We start from the raw sequence: 22173 nt of genomic DNA on the forward strand, positions 1-22173 counted from the left end.
GAACAATATTATGTAGGTACATAAGTGTACGTGAACACCAGCGCTGCACAGGAATATGGATAAGAGATGCCGCGGAGTTGGTTTTAGTGGAACCTTTAGGAGTCGATCATTTGTCAAAGTCTTCTCGCCCTGTGTCTCGTTCTTGAAATGTTGATAAATCGACACGACCACACCCTGTCTATCATGGTTAGTATAGAGTGTAATTTCGACCCATCCACCCCCGCCAGCGCAACACGAGCCCGAATTCCTGGGCGTCGTCACTCTCATATTATTATCATGTTCTCGATGTTTACAAAATTTTAAACAGCTAGAACGCAATACACCGTGCAACGTATATTATGTCGTAATGACAACGGTATTATTATTATCGTTGCAGCTCTCGTTCGGCTCGTTCAAATTCTTCATTTATTGAAAAAATTGTCGGCTTCTCGAATTCTGTCATAATACGTGTAGCTGTAGCATCTAGGCAGTACAGTTATACGTATTATTAATATTGCCGTAAACATGGATTAAAAGATAAATACGTGACTGGCGTGTGTACAAAAATGTTTTATTGCTCGTGTAGTGAGTACAATCCGAGTTTTGTGAGATTGAAAATTGTAATATACTTTAGTCACCGCCGTTACCGCGTCGTTATAAAATATAAATCAAATATTTTAACGGATCCAGAGCACTACGAACGCGCTTTTTATTTATTTCTTTGATGACAAAAATCAACCCGAGAGAAATCGTAATAATAAAAAAAAAATAAATAAATAATATAAAATCACTAATATTTGACGATAAAACTATTTTCGTGTAATAAATATTATTATTATTACATTTTATTCTCGACAGAAACAACGATTGAATATTTTCGTTACGGCCAAAACGTTAGGCTAGATAATAAAACTTATTTTTGGAGATCGGTAAATCGGCGGCTGCGAACCACCGCCGTAGGTACTTTAAATGAACGATAATGCAGACATTACCTATACAGGCTAATTTAACTAATTTACATCACGTTTCACACGAACGACTTTCCCACAGCATCGCACATCGCAGATTTGCAGCGCCACGCCAGATCCAACGAATGCCTACAGCAGTCAAATATCTAGAATATAATCGATATCTCATCTGTAACAGTATACGCATTTGCGGAAACCGCAGGAGGGCGCAATTATAAATGTGTATATATTATATATACATGTCGATTTTTATCCCACTGGGTATCCAAATAGCATTATTTTGGACGACTACTAAAACAATTTGCATCTCCTGTACCAGTCGCAGTGGCACGTAATTGCAGAACAACGTGAGTAGAGGAGGTGTCCCGTGTTTGTCTTGGACGGGTGAAAGAGGGGACTTACTTGATTGCGTTAGCCTAAAATTATGACGGGTTTTGTCGGCAAATCGAGTTAGCATAACATTATGACAATATTAACCAAACAACCAAGGCGCGTTAACATTTTCCACGGCAGTCCCCAAGAAATTATTATTTCCCTCCCAGCATTACCCTTTTTGAAAGCCAAATTGATATTATTTTTGTTCGAGTTTGCGGCGTTGAAACGCGCGCAGGTAAAATTAACCACTATTCTGTGTTTATAAAAAATATATAAAAAGAATTGTATAATATAATTTTAAAATGTTTTGCTATGTAGGTTTACCACATTATAATTAAGACGTGTAATAGTGTAAATAATTAAGTTCATTAACCGACTATAACAAAACCAATTGTTTCAAACATTAAACTTATAAACTAGATTAGGTGATTATGATATCTAAATTTGTAATATCACACATTACTTATTAATCACAATAATCTCTAATGAAAACAACGAAATTATAAAAATCGTTATTAACAAACGGAACTATATTAGTTCTACTAGTTCTAGACTAGCTACAATTGATGGTACAATAAAAATTATAAGTTTAAATTGTAAGTATAAGTATAATGTAATTTCTATACTTTTACAATAAATATTAAATATTTAACGTTACGAAAATTTAAGTCAATAAATATTTTTTACCATATAATTTTTTAAATACATAAATTTGTATATCATATCTACTACAGTCTATAACATTAATCTAGTAAATGGTTGCATTTTTTATGATACAAAATTTGTTAATTAAACAGATTCTAAGGCAGTATGGCAAATTATTTATTTATAATAAAATTGTACAAGTTATGTGAATGATGTCTGTATGTTTGATGAAGAACAATTTTCAATGTTGAATACGTATTAAAAAGAATATTAACCTTGGTACTAACCATTTACTAAAAAAAAAAAAATACATCGTAAGTTTTATTCTAACAATAAATTATGATTACGTTTTACTAACCCCTGAGCATAATAATTATATATTTTAATTAGTATTATTAAAATGCAAATTTAAATATTAAACCACACGATAGGTACCTATTTAGGCACAAAAAATATTTCAAACTATATAATATTGAGAATTTGCAGAATTATCAAAAATCGACTGTACTACTGTATTAGTATATTTGTCGGATCTATAAACTGCTACACACTGTATTAGCTGTGATAGAAGTATTTATGTTTGTTTAAAAAATAAAACATTTTGTGATGTTTTTATTGTTAAGTTTAATCGCATATAAAATTTATCTAACAATAGTATCTATTATATTATTACACAGGTATTATCGGATGGCCCTCCCAGTCTTATTACTATAAACATAGGTTAACGATTAACATAATTTTTAAATACCAAGTTTACCGTAGTATTCCGGGTCTGAACTTTCTTAGAATTTATTCAAGTATGTGCGTATTTTTTTCAATAAATATTTATTCCAAAATGTTTTGTTTAATTTATGTGTTTATCGTCAATTTAGTTTTGTTTAATATAGTACTTGTTTTGATTACGTGCCTATTATTCCAAAATATAAAATTTTAATTTGACAAACAGTGAAAATTATCACATTAATGGTATAGAATATTATTAGTTATTACTTATTTATAATTATTTATATCATACTTGCGTGTTATCTTCTATAAATATATAAACAATAAAAAAAAAAAAATAAGTCATAATATAAATCGTATAACTATATAATGTTAAATTAAAAAAAATATCTCCAGTATAAAAGTTGAATCGTCTTCTGAACGCATGACTAAAAATGTTTACGTATAAACTGTTAGAGTTTTGTTGTTTTAATAAACGAACATAAATTTTAGAAAAAAGACGCGTTTTCAAGTCGAAATTTCTTCGGCTTGCTCATCTCGGCACCCCACTGTTTTTCGTGGCTTAACTCTATCTCCGAGGAATGTAAATAAATATATAAATGTATATATTTACAGACAGTATTATATTAATCAACACATCTTTAATGTTATATACTACCAAACCCATTCGGCTGACGATGACGCACACATAGATGTGGTAAGTTATTTTTTCTCGTAGTCAAATTAAATAACACGTCGCATGTTACATGAATAATAAAATTATTTCATCATTTAGTAAAATATTTATGATAAATAAATAATTCTTTTCTAAAATTCAAATGTCTAAACATATCTCATTAGTCATTCGATATCATAATATGGTCTGTACTCTGTACCTACTAATATTTTTCAGGATTAAAATATCGTACCTACATATTACACTACATTTTCTGGATTTAATAATATGTACTTATCGTTGATAGCTATAATATTATGGTAAAAGGCGATGTTCGTTGTTGTTAGTTTCTTTGGTCACCATTATAAATTTAATGCTTTCCTAAAATTTAAATATCATACTTTATCTTTGGTTTTTGATATTTTCTGTCGAATTTTCTTCGATAACTATATTCGATAATGGTCAATCACCATAAGCTCAACTATAGGGTAAATAAATTATTTAATCGTTTCCCAAAATATTAATAAACCTTTTTAAAATTCAACAGTTATTCTTATTTTTATTTTTTATTTTGGAGAAAAAAATTATTTGTTTTATTTTTATTTGCAGCTTATATTTATTTTAAATTATCAATATGATTAAATATGATAAATATAGCTGTAAGCCTATTGCCTATATTTGTTTTTAATTGAACGATTTGTGTCTACTGTACATTAGTTTGTTTATTGTACATTATTTTACTGTATAACCATTAAACTATTAACATAAACAAATACGAGTTAATATAATATTGAATTTAATTTAGTGAATATAGGTATTGTAATTTAATGTAATATCAATAAAATTTAGTTACCGATTTTAATATTTCTTAATTTGTACGAGTATATTATAATATTTTTAATATGGATAGATTAAAAACTAATACTATATAAAAAATACTTTGTTTTACCTAAATAATGTTGTTTAACATTTAAAGTTTTATAATGTGGGCTGTTGTAATAATGTTGTACTTCACTCGGACATCCTAAAATCTATAATATTATTTATGGTCGAGTCTAAATTAATTAATCAATTGTAGTTTATACATGCGCATATCTCATGTAAATTAAGATAAAGCGTAAATATATGTTAATTTGCTATAGCCGTTGGCCATATTAAAAGCTTTATATTGAATAAAAAAAAAAAAAAAAAACTATAATAATGTCGAATGGACACTTTTATTGGATATTTTTTGTTTTCAGCTCATAGTTAATATAAATAGTACCATAACCATAACCATAACCGTGTAGCTGGTCAATGTCTACCACTATAAAACACATTATATAATATCAATATTTTTATTAAAAAAATAATTTATTGTTTCCAAATATTTCAATTAATATTTGATCCTGATATTCGCTGGCTAAATATTTGTTGTATTGGATATATTATATTCTACTATATGAATACTGTATTAAATATAATACCATAGTATTTTTTTTAAATTATATAGTGAAAATAAATTTAACAATATTATGTGTACATATTTACTTAGTCTGGCTTGAGCCCTTCGTCAACGAGTTATCCCTATATTGAGATAATCTATAAGCACTTAAAATAATTTTTGAAAATTAATTTATTAAATAAATAATTATTGGAATATTTGTCATTGATTTATAATATCAGATTGACTCGTAATATCTATAAAATAACAATTAGTTAATGGTTTCAGTTGAAATATTGATGAAAATTGAAATATATTGTATACAAAATATAGGTTAAAACTAATTATTGCTAGACAGTGTTAAATATAGTTAGGTACCTATAACATATAATAATATTGTCTACATATTATTTATATAATTCCAATGCACCTATAATATTAATAATTTAACATTATTATTATCCTTAGAAATTATCACATTTATTATAATGTGTACCTCTAACTGATTACCTAACTTTATTTTTACATATAAATATTAAAATATAATAAAATTATGTTGTCTTTCTTCTCTCCCCTTGCTTATTTTTATTTCATATATTTCATTCGTTTTTATTAAATATTTTGGGGGAGGAAACATTTATAATAATGCATCATATTCTTAGTTTAAAATATTGTATTAAAGATGGTTTCCAAGTATATTTATCATTCAATTTTTCGTTCATTTATATTCATACTTTGTAAAATGCCGTATTTTTTTGCGTAAACAACGATAATATTATTATTTACAAGTGAAATTTTGAAAACGTTATCGAAAAATATTTCGAATTCTGATATTGAATGTCTTACAAAATATAATATTATTTTATTTACATCATTAGTATTGCAGTCTATAACAGAGTATCTATCCAGAATCGACAGAATGTGAAGAAGATTATTTTTAAATTTTTTTTTTTTTTACTGAAAAAATATAAACATAATATTGAATAGTAAAATCTTTTCGAGACGGTTACAAAAGACGCGTTGTGCATTTAATATGAGAAATATGCTAGGCACTGCAGTGCGTTTTACGAAAACGACTTGTGATCTAGTGCATGGCATAATTTTGTTCAAACTATAGGTACGTATTATTATACGTAGGTTATTGTATACGTATTTTATGTTTTCCGCAATATCAAAAGGGTCGTTATAATATGGAATACATTATTTATTGTAATTCCAAAAGTCACACTCAATCGGCTCGCGGAAACGTCTTATCAGTGTAATATTGTTGTCAAAGGAACCGGTATGTGGGTGGCGGAGAGGGGGATTGGTATGCGGCGAGGAAACAGTGCTGCTATACATGCGCCCACAAAGTGAAAAGCTAAAAAGCTCCTCTGAACTACTCCCATCAAACTATATACGCGTTTATGGCCGATAAGGAGTCGTAGGTAAATGAAGGGTGTGTAGTTTTTCACGTGCTCGCCTATATATATATATTCCACCACGTGTGTATATATTTATGTGCCAGTGTGAGTGTGTGTGAGCATGATATCGATTGAACGCTATTGTCTTCGGCGATACCGACATTACTATAACGTATATATGATAGTGAAACAAAAGAAGCAAAGAGCACAGTGGACGAAAAAAAGTTTTCACCGTGTGGTTCGTTAGGGCCTCTATTGAACGTTTCTTTTATTATTATTTTTATTATTGTATACGTTATCCCTCTTTTCTTCCGTCGTTATTCAGATATATATATATAAATATACGTGTATACCTATATAGGAATTTCCCCAACTGTTTAATTGATGTTAAATTGAGCGGACCGGAGGGAGGAAATCGTTGCTATGTACTCGTAGCTGCATTGGCGTAGCCAGGGGTGGGAAGGCAGGACTTTCAATTATATAGTACCTATTTTTTTAATTTATGTTCAACTTCGCTGACAACCGTGATTCATTTTAGCAAGTCCGGTAGTTTTACCGTAAACGCCCGCTTCGCAATATTTACCATATATAATATTTTGATAAATTGCTTTTCTCTCGTTTATAAAACCACACTGTGCAGCTCAAATTAAACTGTAGAGGAGGCTTAATACGCGTGTTTTGAAAGCCAATTATAATTTATAACCGAAATTCTGTAGCATCTCACACAAACAGCAACAGTTCTAGGAATTAGTTCCTCGAAATATGTTTTTAAAATTAAAATTTAACGTAAAACCGCAAGACTCGGGATAACTAACGCAAGAAAGGAAAAATTGGCCAAAGATGGCGCATCAGTAAGAAATTTATGTAGAGTTCGTATACCATAATAATGTGGTATAATATTACCATCATCCCGTACATAATAAGATCGCAACAGAAAAAATTCGAAGCTTTTAAAATCATTGTCTAAATCTATATTTCAAAGTCTCAATACCTATATATTAAAACAACGCAGTATCTCTTGAAGTCAATTCATTACTGATATTGTTATTAAGTCGTTTACAACATATTTTATGTGAGTTTGGTAACTCTGAAATATGTAATCTATATGTAAGTAAATAACTGTTAAACACTCACATGGCCACTAATACCGCGATATCTATTAAATAAAAAAAATTGAACCCCTTCATTTGCTTAGTAAAATATACAATATCTATGAACCGTTTGCTGGAATACATAAACAAAAGTACATATATATATATATATATATATATCAATTTAAATAATGAATTTGTTAAGCATAATATACCGTAGAAATAACAAAATACAATTTTTATTACTGTGTGCAAACCGTAAGTAATTTGTATACTATTAAAAAGGGTATTCAATTTAAATGTATTTAGTTACCTAATGTTAAAATGGACCTTATTAAATAGAAACTAGTTAAAAATGTTCAAACATTTTGAAAGGCCCAAAGACCTAGTATATCCACATAATATATTCTTATGTAAATAATACGTAAATTCGTGTTCAAAATACCACTTTAATCTTAAAAATAAATTACTTAAACGTAGTATGTTATTATTATTTTATATTTTTAACATTCTTAATATTGCTGAATTATTATACAAATTTAATTATACTTCTGAACATTCATTTACTTTTAATTATTTTCAACGATTTTGAGTTATCCATGTTTTGGAAATTAAATTACTTTTCAATCGATTATAATACATTATTTCTTGGAGTAATATAGCTAATATTAATAGATTATTAACAATAAAAAATAATGTTTTGGTCAACACAACGTATAAGCATATTTTACACACAGTATTTATCACGCATAAGCAATACATGGTATCATGTAACAACTAAACTTATATAATAGCTATTATAGTATTAAGCTGTTTTAATTTATTTGCTGGCAATAAAAGACAGATGATAAAAATATTTCTGACCAGATGAAATACCACTCGGTGAGGAGATGGTCATTTTTTGTTTTGTATTTAAAACGAGAAAAGACCCAAAGAATTTGATATCTTTAATGTTAGGGGTAATTATTATTAATGTGCTGGGACGACGTGTTTAGGGGTGAAATTCCCATTTAATTAAACGGTGGGGGACGTGTGAACTCTACGGATGAAAATAACGCCTCTGGATGAAATTTATTATGAAATGCTTACGAATGAAAATCAATACTAATGATTCACATTTACCGCAATTTTGCAGATGAATGAGTTTTCTGAATGTTTTGTTTGATTGTATGATGACATTCGTTCTGACAACAACCAATCGCGTTGTATGAAACATAAATGGATGTATTTAAAAAGACAATTTTCCATGACACATTATAAAATTAAAAATTAAAAGTTAAAAATATTAATCCATTAAATTCGTTTAAATTTATAAAACCATTTTAATAACTAATTTTTGTTTGCTCACATTTTTTGTACAAACTTATTGTACACGTAAATTATATTATAATTTTATTTTTTATACATAATTAAGAACTTTTTGGTGACCAAAGGCGTACTCCGGGGAGAAGACTTAAGTTTTTTTTTTATACCACCATTGATGAAGCGCTAAGATAACTTTGCAATATTATAACCAACAAGAAACAATAATAATAATGGACTAAATTATTTTTTTACTTACCTCTAACATTATACTATACAAGTGATTGATGATGTTTATAAATATTATAGCTATGACGATGATTTTTCATCGACGATGTGTTTTGCAAAATCGCATGTTTATGGTAAACATTTATTGAACATAAAAAACTTGAACAGTTATTTGAAAACTATTTTTTTTTTAATTGAAAATTCAAGTCAGGTAGTTAATTTTTTGATTTCTTTTGTATTTCTAATTAAAAACTGCAAAAAAAGATAAATAAAATTTAATCAACCAATCCTTTATAAGAACAGTTTTTTATTATTTTTAAGTAAACCAAATTCTACTCAAAATAATATTTAAAAAGTTTACTTTCGCATTCGAGAAAAAATTAACTATCACAGCCAAAGCTCCTATTTCTGGTGTAATTTTAGTCTTTAATTACAATTGCATTTTAATGGTTTTCAAATCGATGGGAATGTCAATATAGCTATATTTCAATTATTCCACTAAGTCTCATAGAGAATAATATTCTACGTAATTTTCATTCGAAAATAATATTAAATTTTTGTTTTCTTCTCATATTTAATGATAGATAAAACTTAAAAGACATTGTATTTGTCGATACAAAAATAAGACTTATTTTTGTTTACTGAAAGGTTATGTCTCCCTTTTACCACACTTCGTCGACCACCTAAAATATATGATTGAGGAGGTAGAACTGCTGTATATTAAATGTTTAGTATGCCTTGTCATTGAATATGTCATCGTATACAATTGATGTGTTGAATTTGAATACAATGATACATTATTGCATGTGAAAAACGATTTCAAGCATAAACAGTGTTAAACTATATTTTCTAAAGATATTTGAAAAATATTTTTCACTGCAATAATATACCGTCAATGTGACTTAAACAAGGTATAAATCGTCTTAGAAGACAGCTGTTCAAAAGTTTAAAAAACTTACAAGTGGTAAATTAAATTTATGAAGCCCCCAGTTGGCTTATTATGAGACTATAAATATACCTACTTAAGAAATGATACTTTTTTTTTTGTTTTATTTTAAATAAATTGAATAAATTAATTCTACTCCAAATTTACATCCGTACTTTGAAATCTTTAATACAACTACAACTAAAACATTTAATTAATTTAATTTTACCTAAATACAATTTGATTTACCATATTATAATGTAAATTAAATAATTTTTTGATGTTGCCGTTAATATAATATTTATAAACATAAAATGTAAATTAGTTATAACGTTTTTCAATTAATTTTACGATTGTGTAAAATAAATATTAGAAAAATGAAGAACACAGAAACACAAAAAGTAGTTTTAATACGTAATTTACCCCCCAAGTATTTCATTTTTGATCATATTTAATAATGGGGTGGAGCACCTATATCGAATTTCAAGCTGGAATTTACAAAACGCATTCTCAAGGCCTTAAAGTTTGATTAAAACCGGTAATTCTTAATGCAATCCAATAATTTGCTGAAAATACCAATAGCATACGTGGAACGTAATATGAAATTAAACCTTAATCATTTGAGTAGTTAAACCTCGAAACATATCGCGCTTGAGATTGTATAATACTATACTATGTATATATATTTATTATTTATAAAAATTAGTAATATTGTTCCGTTTTTGTGTATCAAGGCGATCAGGAAATTACATTTCTTGTTATCAATCCTCTAGAAAAATATAGCAAATACGCCACTATAGTATCAAATATTAATATATCTATGTCAAATTATGATGTATTACAGATTGTGCACATATTAACATATTCAATATACCTCATACAAACTATGAAATAATTGATGATCGCGTATGACAATAACTTCTCAGTACTAAGTCGAAACAAAATGATTAATTGTATTATCCTTAAATCAGAAACATAACACAGTTTTTATTTAAGTGCATAGCTTTTAAAATCTGTACGTACAATCTTTAATAATATAAAAGAAAGTGTCTGAATAATTATTTTTTAAATTGGTATGTGTGTTAAATATGTTTCACTATAATGTAAGTATGAAAAAAGATTATAAACAATGTTATACATTCGCCCATTAAATACTCGTATTATAGAACAATGATACAGTGTACCTTATTTAAACGCCTACACAAATCAAATGTTTACTTCCACTCGGAAAGCTTGAAGCAATTATTTTAATACATTGTTTAATGTAACGCTGTAATTAAGCAAAATTATAATGAAACGTGCTCATTTTTTTTTGTTCTTTAATACAACATTTCAAATGTTTCGAGTCCAGGATATTCACGAGACCTCACGTACTGTTTGTGTTATTCAAATGTACACACCAGATATTACCTCCCTAAGCACATAATATAACATTCACGATAATTCTTTGTAGATGAATTTTAAAAAGTAAATTGTATTTTTTTTTTTAAAAAAACGGCGTATTTACTGTTCAAGTACCGTGAGTCCGTAACCCGGTGGATAAATATCAAATAAAAAGGAAACGGCGTAGGTAGCTGAAACTATATTATGTAGGTATACAAAACAGCGGGCAAAACTGAAAACGTAAATGGTAGTTTGAACTAAATCTAGCAAGTACATTTTTAAATATGTCTCCATAGCTAATTCTGAGCCCCGCAATACAAAAACATTAATAAAAAAAAAAAAATGACTTTTTTTGTTAACTGCAAAAAAAAATAATAATAATAGTTGTAGTAGTAGTGGTAGTAGTAATAATCTGTTAAAGGACGTGGTTAAGTTTGAGAAAAGAATGTTTTAGCGAATGGACGATTAATGATACCAAAGCTCCGAGAACGTTTTGCCAAGTTTGTTGAATGACGAAGCAGAGAGGAAAAAAAATCCGCGTAATTAATGAACTCAAGTCTAATCGACTGGATAATTCGGCGCAAGGTAAAATGAAATAGTGAAAAATACACGAGCAATCCATCAACGAGACCGGATCCAATCAATTAAATTAAACATTGATAAGAGATACCGTTGATGCGTAAACACGTTCGATTCTGTAAGGTGATTTTCTAGAAAAAGCTTTTTCAACTAATTGATTGGTGGATTATTTATTATTAAATTCAACTGACGGTATCTTGTACTAAACCAGGTAAATAATAGTGATAAAAAAAAAAACGATTTAATAGAACTTATATTGAACATCATCTAACCTGCAAGGCGTGAGTCCCATTTTAAACTGTTTGATTTAACTCGAGATATCATTTATCTTAAAAACGATTTATTTCTCAATTGTTCGCCTCGTTAATATGACAGTAAACAAAAAAAAAAAAAAAAAACAACGTATTTTCAAAAGAATACTGCAATAGTGTGTATCTATTATCCATCACCCATTAGAGATATATAATTTTATTGGTATTTTTTATGACCGAACTCGAGTGAAATTATAAGTTCTGAGAACGTGTAAACTAAATACGTGTAATTTTCATTTACAGGTATGAAAAACCACGGTTAAATAAATATTAAAATTAGAAATACGTTTATCAATAAATAAAAAATGGAAGTAATCAGGACTTAGGATGTATCAAGCCATATCATGAACTAATAGCAAACCGTCATAATGATTATTATTCATACGTTGTTATTTACTTAAAAAATAAATAGGTACTGTCGTACTAGAGATTTTATGGTCTTTATATTTCTCCCCGCTAATACAACTAAATATAACTTTTTTTTATTAGTAATAAAAAACTCTTGGAATCTTAGAAACAAAGCCATTGGATAATGTAAAAATTATACAGATCATTAATACTATTAAATTATATTTTTTATAGATATTTGATTTGATGAAAATTAATAATAAAATTAATAATGAGTTCTTTACTATATAATACTATATGATGACATAACATAATAGTATAATATAATATTATTTACTATCATTGTAAATTTTTGATATTTTTGTTCGTTAAAATTCAATGTTCTTAAATTTAATGAACGAGGATGGAATCATTATACCTATACAATATTATTGACTGAGGTTTGCAAAATAATTTAATGATATAATATTGTGAATGTATCTATTCCTTTCACACGTAATTAACATTAATATACCTATAAAACTTATAAATTATAGTTTAAAAAAAAATCTTAGTTTTTTTAAATTTTTGTAAATAGTTTTTAATTTTTGAACATAACCATAATATGAATACATAACAACCTATTTATTTTACTCTTTACAGTTTGATTTATTTAAGATAAAACAAATATTTTTGATGATTCTATCAATGTATTACAAGATTTCAAAGAATTTCTTTTTCCCTTTTGAAATACTCATTTAGAATAGTAATTAAGAATGCGACGGATTCAATTAAACTGTGTGATTAACTTCTGGAACTTCAAAAGAATTTTTTTTCATTTGTTGACCTTTTAGGTTCTCTCCTAACGGATAATTACAAAACAGAATCTAGTAAAATATTCTGTAACCTTCTCTTTAAAGCCAACTGAAACGAAAATTCAAAAAGATATAATGCAAATAGGACAGAATAATGTGAGTAATTAATCCGTTTAAAGAAACAGTATATTTTTTACATTTGCTATAGGTAATGCACACTATACATATATTGGTACATACAATTTTTAATTTAAAATGTATATATATTATACGAAACAATTTTTATTTTTCTATTTTACAAAGAGTATATGAATTAAAATTTAAGTTGAAGAAAATATGGATTAAACATGACTATATATTTAGGTACCTATTTAATATTTACGTTAAATAATTATTTAATCTATAAATATTTAATTTAAACAAGACAGTAATTTATTACACTATCTTAAATCCTAATAAGTTACTTCGGCTATCTTTTTTACGACATAAAAATGTACAATACATAATATTCTGGAAATTAGGACATCTATGTGTCAAGAACGTTCAAGTCGAAATGCGAAAAGGATAAATTTCGCTACTCTAAATGTCTATCTTGTGAGATATTTTAAAAGCTTTTTCTTCTGTTTGTTTCTTTAATGGCTTTCACAGATAACCTCAGAAATAGCTACCAAAAGCTTAATCCAAACTTTTTTTCGTTCATCATTGAAAAATACATTTATTTTATATTTTCATACAAACTCGATTCTGCAAGACTCACTTTAACAACGTTTGGACATTATGCGAGTACAAATTAAAATGAATAAGTAGTGCTGAATATTATGATGGACATTGGGATTTATAGTCAAATTATTTGCTATAACTGTTCTAAGTTTTTTTTTATTTCCTCGTATTAATTGTAATAATTTTATATTGTTGCAAATTAATATCTTAAATTAACATAAATAAGCCTCGGTAAGCTTGGAATAGATATTTTTTTTTAAACTCTTTTATACTTTAGTATGTATTGTGTCACTTAATAACGTATTTTAAAGGACCAACTCGAAATGTAATTACTTTTATAAGAGTAGATTCTTATATATTTAAGTTTATGTGAATATTGGCAGTTGCTGCTTGTTAATAAACATGAATAATACTCCTTTATTGTTGACAGAAATGCATGAATTACTTTTGTTTATTTTGAACAAAATACATTAACTTATCTCGATTTAACATTTTTTTCTTTGCAATTTAGCCAAATTATATGGGAACTTATATTACCTATCTTGTTTCGGTGGTAATAAATATTAATAATTTTTACTCGTATATCTTTTATAAACTGTATACAAGTGGTAACTATTATTTAACACTTAACAATCATATAATTTATTGTATATTATTAAAATATTCAAAAATTATTTGACATAGCGACACCCCAAGTGCGAAAAATATATCTTTATTTTTTACATTTTTAGATATTCTAGAAAACCTCACTATTCGTGTTCTGCCATCTAGCGTATTGCGTATAAACTAGTCGAATCGATAAAGGAACTAATGACGATAATAGCTTAAACACGAGTACTTAAAAGTCTTAAAATAAATTAATAAATTCAATTTAATTCTATACATTAGTGTTTATTGTATTGTAAAATAATTATTATTATTTGATACCTATAAAACGTATTAAATCAAAGGTTTATTTTTAAAATGTTTGATGTCATTATGATATGTTACGAGTTATTTTTTGTGTGTTCAAAAAAAAAATGTAAAACTATTAATTATATAAACAAGCTGTCTTGAAAAAAACGTAGGTGATTCGGATTTGAAATATTCTTGTACATTGATAGTAAACATTTTTACAAAATCCATTATACCGGAACATCCAGAGCTATTGAATTGGCCTCCCAAACTCAGGTAATCAATATTTTTACATATTAAATTGGCTCTCGAGATTTATGCATTGAGTTTGCTCCCTCAACATTTATTGCTCCCAGCTCGAGCTCGGAGCACATTACGTTTGATGTATTTAACATCTTGCGTTGCGATTGAATTTGTTGATTTTTTTCCCTTAAGTATGAATGCAACAATTTGGAAAGGCGTTCACGCATATACTTTCAATAGCTTTTATTTTTAGTCTGTTACTAATCATTTGGAGTTTAAGTTTGTTTTCTTCATCTGGATCGTGCTTGTGATTAAGATTGGACGATTCCCATACAGCGTTTTCAACGTTACGGATTTTCAAATAAGCTTTGCACCCTCGCTTAGTAAATTTGAGTCATTTAAAATTTAAATGCATTTAAGAGAGACTTATGACAGCTATATTTAAACTTATTCACTATTAAAATTAATCTCCCTTTTCATTACTCATTTTTTCAACCGAATTCATTTTATATTTAACTATATAGGTACGAATCGCAATAAACTGAAAGTATTGTGTTTAATGGTATTAAAGGAAATCTCTTATTTATCGGTAGTCAAAATGTATAAAATTACGACAATAGTTGTGACCGTTTAATACGTTATCGGATTAACGATTAGATAATTTCAACTTTAAGCACTGTGTCGCTAAAAATATTTAAGTCGCGTACATTTTCAACTTTTTTATTTTGAAAACCACTTTTTGAAAATTATTACTATTTCTCACACGATATTATATATTATTTTATTTTCGTTATCATGGATATATTTATTTATAATATTGGTTACACGTTTTGAATCAGTATGATACTTAGACGAGAAAATTCACAGGCTACCTACGGTCTTTTTTAACATACATAATAATACAAATTTATCCCCCTAACATTAAAAGAAAAGAGAAAGTAATTATTACTCGAGCTAAATTAGACCACTCACATTTAACTCATGCTTACCTCGTCGGAAAATAACTAGTACCAGGATGCGATACTTGCAACGAAACACTAACAAAGAAAACATAGTTATCAACTGCAAAAAATACACTGAAGCCCGAAAGATCCTCAATAAAACTCTGCTATATAGGAACATATTAATAAATTATTGGGTAATATAGATTTCCACGGAGATGCTCGTAATATAAGTTATTTATAATTTATAATTTAAATCATTGTAATAAATTCACAAACATCGTTTTTATGAGTACATAGAGTTATATGTTAAGGCAATTAAGTAGTACGTACTTGTTCGATGTAGGCTAGTATGATTTAAACATTACCGTGTAAATTATCGAAATTCAGTTTAAAAGTCGCAAGTCACAACTATAACACCAACATTCATATTTGAGACACAATATTCGACGTAGCTCAAAAAATAGTAGGATCATACATTTATACGTCATACAAAATCTTAGTATAAAATACACTATTACTGTTGCTTAATTTAAAATATAAACAATTATTTAAATTTGTCAGTAACTATATTTTGAATTGAATGGAGAACAATTCGACTATTTTAGTCACTAATAGAAGTTTAGTATTTACATATTATAGAAATATAAAACTAACAATATTTGTGTGATAAAAAAATTTTCCTACTGATTCTGAACAAGCTATTCAATAAATTTAAAAACTTTTAACATGATTAAAATTGAAGCTTTAAAAAGATGATTATGTTATTTGATAGGTTTTTGAAAATAATCTCAGTTACAGGAGCACGCATTTTATACGAAAATTAAGTTTTATTATTATAATTTGTATGATTAAAAGTGAATGACAGTTAACCGAGCTCTAGTTCTCGATTTGACAATTTTCATTCGTGAAAAAATATTCTCGCAAGTATAAGTATTACCAAAAAGAGACATCAGTTTTTTTTGTATAAAATATATAACATACTATTTAACTAAAGACTCAAAAAAAAAAAAAACAATAAATTTTGTCCCCCACTGAATATAACGCTGATAAACTTCTGTAGATAAATAATGTATAACAATGTCTTATAATTTTTAGTTACCAAGTTGGTAAATTATATTGTTCTAATACAAAATTACAAACAATCATAAAATAGTATTAATCATTGTATAAACTTTATTATCGTGTACATTTATACAACTAGATAAATAAAACAATAATATATTATAAGTTAAAATTTGTATCACGCATGGTAAGGTTCATTATACAAGGAAATTGTTTCAATTACATTGTATATTAATAATTATACTAGGCTTTATTTTTTATTAAAGGTTTCCAAAATATATATATATAGTTTAAGTTATGAGTATATAATTTAAATATACATCAATAAATACAATTGTCGTGTTTCCTATAAGTAATAAATTATGTAGTTAATTTATCATTACTTCTAGTATAATTTAAAAGTTAACATTTAGTTGTTATCGTATCAACTATAAATACATTCAATTATTATTACTATTATTTATTTATTTATTTTTTTTTTTTATTGAGTATTATTAAATATTAATTATTAACTGGAGTTTCTTCTGAACTTTCTGAATTTTTTACTTTGAAATCCTGCCCATAAAAACGTATATTTGATTAAGTAATAATTCAATCATTTAAAATAGATTATTTTTTTTTTACATAACTTAACTTACCTGTAATTTATTTAAATAATTATTAATATCGTTTCCAAAGTCAAGTATTTTGGTTTTAATATCATCTGGTAATGCATCGAAAGATTTGTTCGTTACGGAGGTTACAGTATTTGTAACCTTTGAAAACGCTTCCGACGCATAAAGTGACGAATATCCAATAATTTTTTTTACCTCTTTATCTTTTAATGGTTGCAAATTAAATAATTCCTTAAAAAATGTTAAATTTACTTAATATATTATGATATATATAGCCTGTGTATGCTCTATAGTGTTATGATATTATTTATCATTATATTTCTGTTAAATATTTTTAATTTACTGTTTAAACAATATAAATTATACACATATTAGTTTATAACTCAACTATTAATTTTTTTTTTAAATAATCAAACACATTATATGATTTTAATTAGATAATATATTTAATTTATTTCGAGTTAAGTCAAAGGTTGGTGTAATTACGAAATGTGTTCATTAATTTTAATATAAAACACGATGTCATTAATTTGTACAAAATTCTAATTAATATATTATATTAAATATATGTGTTTAAATTATGCAGTTATATACTATGCGTGCATATTAATCATGCTAAATCTATACATATCGAATAACTCACGGAGAACAAAGTGCACATTAATTTTAAATTTTAATACAGATTAGTATATCAACGGAATAGTGAAATGTAACAAAACACGAACAATAAGTATGAAAAAATATTTAACATATTATGACGTGTAAAAGTAAAATGTATGTAATGAAAATAACAAAATAAAGTAATTAATTTTATTTCGTTTTTCCCTCAGTTTTCCTATAAAGTATATTACATTTTATCGTTTCGATCAAAAATGTATAAAACTCATTGTGTACTGGCCCCTATGTGCAAATTTTTTAAACAACGTCCACTGTAGTACCTTTCTATCTTTTTACTGTCGAGTTATTATTTGTACAAAAATTAGTATTTTTATTTTTAAGTCATCTCAAACACATAATTATCTCAAATTAAACAAAAACATATAGGTAAATCCTATCTTGAGCTATTACATTTTTTTTACAGGGCAAAGTGAAACATAGAAATATGCTAGGTGGCCGATTGTTGTTTGGCTCCGTGACCTTATATCTTCATACTGTCAACAATGGGATAGCCGGATAGTTAATATTATGTTGCGTCTCGCTGACAGCGCCGATTCACATATCCACACAGAAATGGAAATACTTGATATATTAATTATAAAGTAAATCTTTATTTAACTTGGACTTAAATACAAAAATATACTATTGTAGGTACAAGATTTTGGTGAGTGGTGTTACGACTTTACTCCAAAATACTGCTAAACAAGATTGTGAGTGGTGTTACGACCTGCCTCTGAGCGTCTTGGATATCCCTAACCGTCTCACGAGCGCTTGTCCAAGTCTCCCTTATAAATGATTGATTTACAAAGAATCGATTGCGGTGGTGGCGACTTCCGATGACACGAGAGCTCTAGCATTTGATTATTATTCTTGTTGACTCTTACACTCTCAGAGTTTCAAATTTTCTAAGAAATAAGCGACGTTTGATCATACCTTAATTGTCTCCAATAAATAATACAATGCTCACTCTATCTACCCTGACCTCACGCATTAGTCATATTGTCTTGTCTTATTAAATAATCGGAACATGTATCACAACACCGTAAAATTATTATAGGTATGTTGTAAAATAAACTAAATATCACGTGGTCTGTAACAATTATAATACCATTAAATAATGTATTTTTTGACTTCAGACTTTTTTTTAACTATTTTAATTCGATGATTAATTATAAAAATCGAGATTAACAAGTATAAAATGTATTTATCATTTAATAAAATGCACATCATCAATACGATATAACTGATATGATTATACAGTGCTAAACCTATATGCATAAATATTAGATGTACCTATTCAGAACAATCTGCTACGTAAATTAGAATTTGTAATAGCTTAATAATTTGGATGATATTTACTAACACAAAAATATGCGTTGTAATAAATTTGATAAAATTTATTTAATCAAAGAAATGTCATTGAAGTAACATGATGAATATTACAGTGTTATAAATTATTTATTTCTAGATTCTGAGCAGAGCAATGATTTTATAATGATATCTTTTTATTTGTTTATTTATTTATTATTTTTTTTTTTTTTGTGGATGAAAACATGACAAATAATTGAAAAATGCTTTAATTTTCATAAACAGAGCTGGTTTTTAGATATGAAGTTGGATTTTAACTGTATTTTAAATTAGTCAAACTTAAATTTTCGCATACTTATTTTAATGATCGGAAAAACTTAAGGAAAAACGGGAGTTTTTATGCAAATCCAATTTTTGAAAAAATTGATTTTCTTTTTTTTTTATGAAACTCATTCGTAAATATTTTAAATTATTATCGAATATTTGTACTATTAGTTTATATTTATTATGTAATTTTCAAAGTATTTCGACAATTTATACTGTTATAGGCATAAGAACATTTTTAGGTTTTTTTTTTTTTTTTGTGATAAATTTTAGTTAAAAATTATTTGGTGAATATGATTGCTTGAAAATTCAATACAAATCCCCTCATAATTTGTTAATTTTTTGATTAAAAAGTATTGAAAATCTATAATCATAATATTTTTTTATACATGTTTCAAGTTAAAATTCTGTCATAATTCATAAAAATCGTGAAAATTATAAAATTGTTTTGTAATTCAAAACTTTTAAAATGTTTGTATATTTACCAAAGATTTAAAAATTAAATACAAGGTTTTTGATTATTTATTCAATCTTTATCCGAAACAAAATTTACCGGAAAGCCAAATTAATATTTTATAAGCATTATTTCAACTTCAAATATTAACAATATTTTGATATTCACCCGTAAAATAATTATTTCTCCTCAAACCATTTTTAATAATTTATTACAATTCAAAATAACGATGAATACTTGAAATTTTAACCAAATATCTATATTATTATATCAGATATCTTATATGTATAATATATGTATAGACACAATTTTTTTATTTTATTTTATAAGTTAACATTTTGAATAAATTCTTCAAAATCTCAAAAATTACCAACTATTTAGCGCCTAAAAATATATAAAAGCTTTTATTTTTATATCAAAGTTTTGCAAATATAATACATTATTTTTATGAGTAATGTACATTGAAAGCATAAAATTAAAATAATATACATAAAGACAATTATTATTTATTGATATTTTAAGTTCTGATTTAGATGAAATCACTAATTTAAACAATAAGTAAAGATATATTTATTATTTTATTTTAATTTTAAAACATTATTCATTAGAACCTAAACTTTCTTGTATTTTTTATTATTATGAATTTTACTATACGCAATAAAGTTATTGATTTATTTTAAAATATTATTTATTTATAGATAGATATTATGTATTTATTATTACTGTTTTACGATATTTACGAAAAGATGTTCATACATTTTGACTTATATAAATTGATATAATGGTATAATAATTAAATACTAAAAGTATAATAAATGCAATATTTTCGGAAAAATGTATATTATTATTTTAATACTAAGAGTAAAATAAACAATAAAGTAACTTTAATAGCTAAATCAAAAACAAAGTTTACTTGGTGATAAAAGCTGATAGATATTTCCGCTCAGAATCGTTTTTAGTTTACAATGATATATTATTGAATTAAATTTTTATCAAACATATAATAATGAACCATATTACACCTAATGCATAGCAGAGTGATACCCAATTACTAAAATACCTAATCTTTTTTATTCATTTATGAAGTTAATTTGAAGTAACAACAATACACACAACGCAATTTTAAAATTATAAAAGATATGGTAGCTAATAGGTGTATTATTTTATAATATGTTTATTGTTTAATAAATAATAATTTATTGAAATAATTATGAAGGAAAATGCGATCTTAAACTAACAAAAATTAACGATAAAACAATACACAGTACACTATACTTCATTAAATAATTATTATAACTAAAAAATATTTTGAATTACCTGTTGGGTTTGTTCCAAAGTTCGCTTTACTTTGCGCGTAAAGTCTTTCAAGTATTGAGTTATTTCTGGATTTGAATCTTGTACTTCATGTACTAAATTTCCGATAGGTTTTGCTGCAATATTGATCGTAGATCTCATAATCTTGTCTGTTAATTTACTTAATGTAGTTTCAGTGGTTTCAGATGAAATCTATAGTATAAATTAATTATTAATTATTATTAATATACAATTAAATTAAATACAAACAATATATATTTTATTTTAAAATACTTTCCTGTACTACCAACGTCGATATTAAGATTAAACAAATACGTGAAGTCCTCATCTTGTTGGTACTTAAATTCGAATGATAATCTTATGTTATAAAAAATCAATATTTATAGGTACTATTTCCTATTTTTATCGTGTAAATAACAAAAATAATGCAATAACTTAATTATTTGATTACAACGTACATTACCTATTACTTAATTTGAGTAGAGTAAAGCACGTTTTTCATACCTA

At 26.2% G+C, this 22173-nt stretch overlaps 1 protein-coding gene across 2 annotated transcripts in view; it reads right to left on the reverse strand.

The window, feature by feature from the left end:
- Window positions 1-22173, reverse strand: part of LOC112598630 — a 70967-nt gene extending 48794 nt beyond the window's left edge. The window contains exons 1-4 of one of the 2 annotated variants that reach the window (XM_025345151.1): window positions 21944-22154; window positions 21670-21858; window positions 17634-17840; window positions 17480-17550 (exon numbers count right to left, since the gene is read on the reverse strand). In XM_025345151.1, coding sequence (XP_025200936.1) covers window positions 17497-17550; window positions 17634-17840; window positions 21670-21858; window positions 21944-21994 — 501 coding nt within the window. In that variant the 5' untranslated portion in view covers window positions 21995-22154 and the 3' untranslated portion in view covers window positions 17480-17496. Of the gene's footprint in view, window positions 1-17479; window positions 17551-17633; window positions 17841-21669; window positions 21859-21943 lie in introns of those variants that run through there. The other variant, XM_025345152.1, reaches the window with a different exon arrangement.

Source organism: Melanaphis sacchari, unplaced genomic scaffold, assembly GCF_002803265.2.
Source record: "Melanaphis sacchari strain LSU unplaced genomic scaffold, SCAv2.0 Contig49_pilon_pilon, whole genome shotgun sequence".
In the NCBI taxonomy this organism is placed as follows: Eukaryota; Metazoa; Arthropoda; class Insecta; order Hemiptera; family Aphididae; genus Melanaphis; species Melanaphis sacchari.